Consider the following 1,113-nt stretch of genomic DNA (forward strand, 5'->3'; position numbering starts at 1 on the left):
GCGCCCCCGTGCACACCGGCTCCTCGGGGCTGGCGCACTCATCCACGTCTGTGGGGGGAGGCAGGGCTCAGGCAGGGCTCGGGCAGCGGGGAGGGGGTAGAGCCGCCCCCCAGCCCGCGGGAGGCACTCACCCAGGCACTTGGCTCCATCCCGCCAGTAGCCCTTGTTGCATTTCTTGCAGCGAGCTGGCCCGGCACCCATGCAGCCGATGCAGGCCGTGGAGCAGTCTGCCGTGGGGAGAGGAGCCAGGGTTGCCGCCAGAGCCCTCTCCCAGCCCAGCCAGAGGCAACCCGGGCCGGGGCAGGGGGGCAGCCCCGAGCAGGGGGGAGCCACCCACACAGAAATCCCCCCCCACCTTCGCCTGACCTCGGCACTCATAGGAGCCCTCCGTGTTGACGCAGAACTGGTTGGCTGTGCAGTGTGCCATCTCTGTGCCACACTCATCGATGTCTGGGGGAGAGGGGGAGACGGCCCCGCTGAGCCCTGGCTGCTGGGACGCAGCCCCCCGCGGCCGTGAGCTCGCCTGCTGTCCCCCCGGTCCCACCGCAGCCCTCACCGATGCAGCGGTGCTCATGCAGCACCCAGCCCCTCTTGCAGCGAAGGCAGCTGGAGTCCTCCGGCCCCGTGCAGCGCCCGCACGCCCGGTAGCACTCTGCAGACAGGGGAGAGCAGGCGTGGGCGCAGGCAGGGGGGAGCTGCCTGCACCCAGTTCCAGGTCAGCACCAGGGTGGACCCCCAGCTGCGCAGCCCCGCCGGGCTGGACCCTTACCTACCGGCACATACCAGGTGGCTCTTGTTCCGCGAGGCCTCGTAGTAGCCGTCACCGCACTCAGCGCAGAAAGGGCCACCGTAGCCTGGGCTGCAGACGCACAGGCCGGTGCCGCGGCGCGTGCCGTCGCCATCGCACCGCCCATTGCCACTGCAAGGCTGCCGGGGCCCGCCAGCACAGGCTGCACGGGGAGAGACCAGCTGGCTGGCAGCCAGGGCGGGGGGCTGCGTGGCAGGAGACCCATCCAGCCTGGGCAGCGCCACCGGCACCCCCGCTGGCACCCAGCTCATGCCACAGCTACTCACGCCGGCAGTCGGGGCCATAGGTGCCAGGCGGGGAGCAGA

General features: G+C 71.5%; 1 protein-coding gene across 1 annotated transcript in view; it reads right to left on the bottom strand.

Annotated features, from left to right (window-relative positions):
• Window positions 1-1,113, bottom strand: part of LOC103903341 — a gene marked incomplete at its 5' end in the record, with an annotated part of 44,582 nt that overhangs the window by 33,599 nt on the left and 9,870 nt on the right. The window contains 6 exon segments of the mRNA XM_019473424.1: window positions 3-48; window positions 132-227; window positions 367-450; window positions 557-652; window positions 774-950; window positions 1,075-1,110. Of these exon segments, the coding sequence (XP_019328969.1) occupies window positions 3-48; window positions 132-227; window positions 367-450; window positions 557-652; window positions 774-950; window positions 1,075-1,110 (535 nt within the window).

The sequence above is a fragment of the Aptenodytes forsteri genome, unplaced genomic scaffold (genome assembly GCF_000699145.1).
Source record: "Aptenodytes forsteri isolate BGI_AS27 unplaced genomic scaffold, ASM69914v1 Scaffold53, whole genome shotgun sequence".
NCBI classification, from domain to species: Eukaryota; Metazoa; Chordata; class Aves; order Sphenisciformes; family Spheniscidae; genus Aptenodytes; species Aptenodytes forsteri.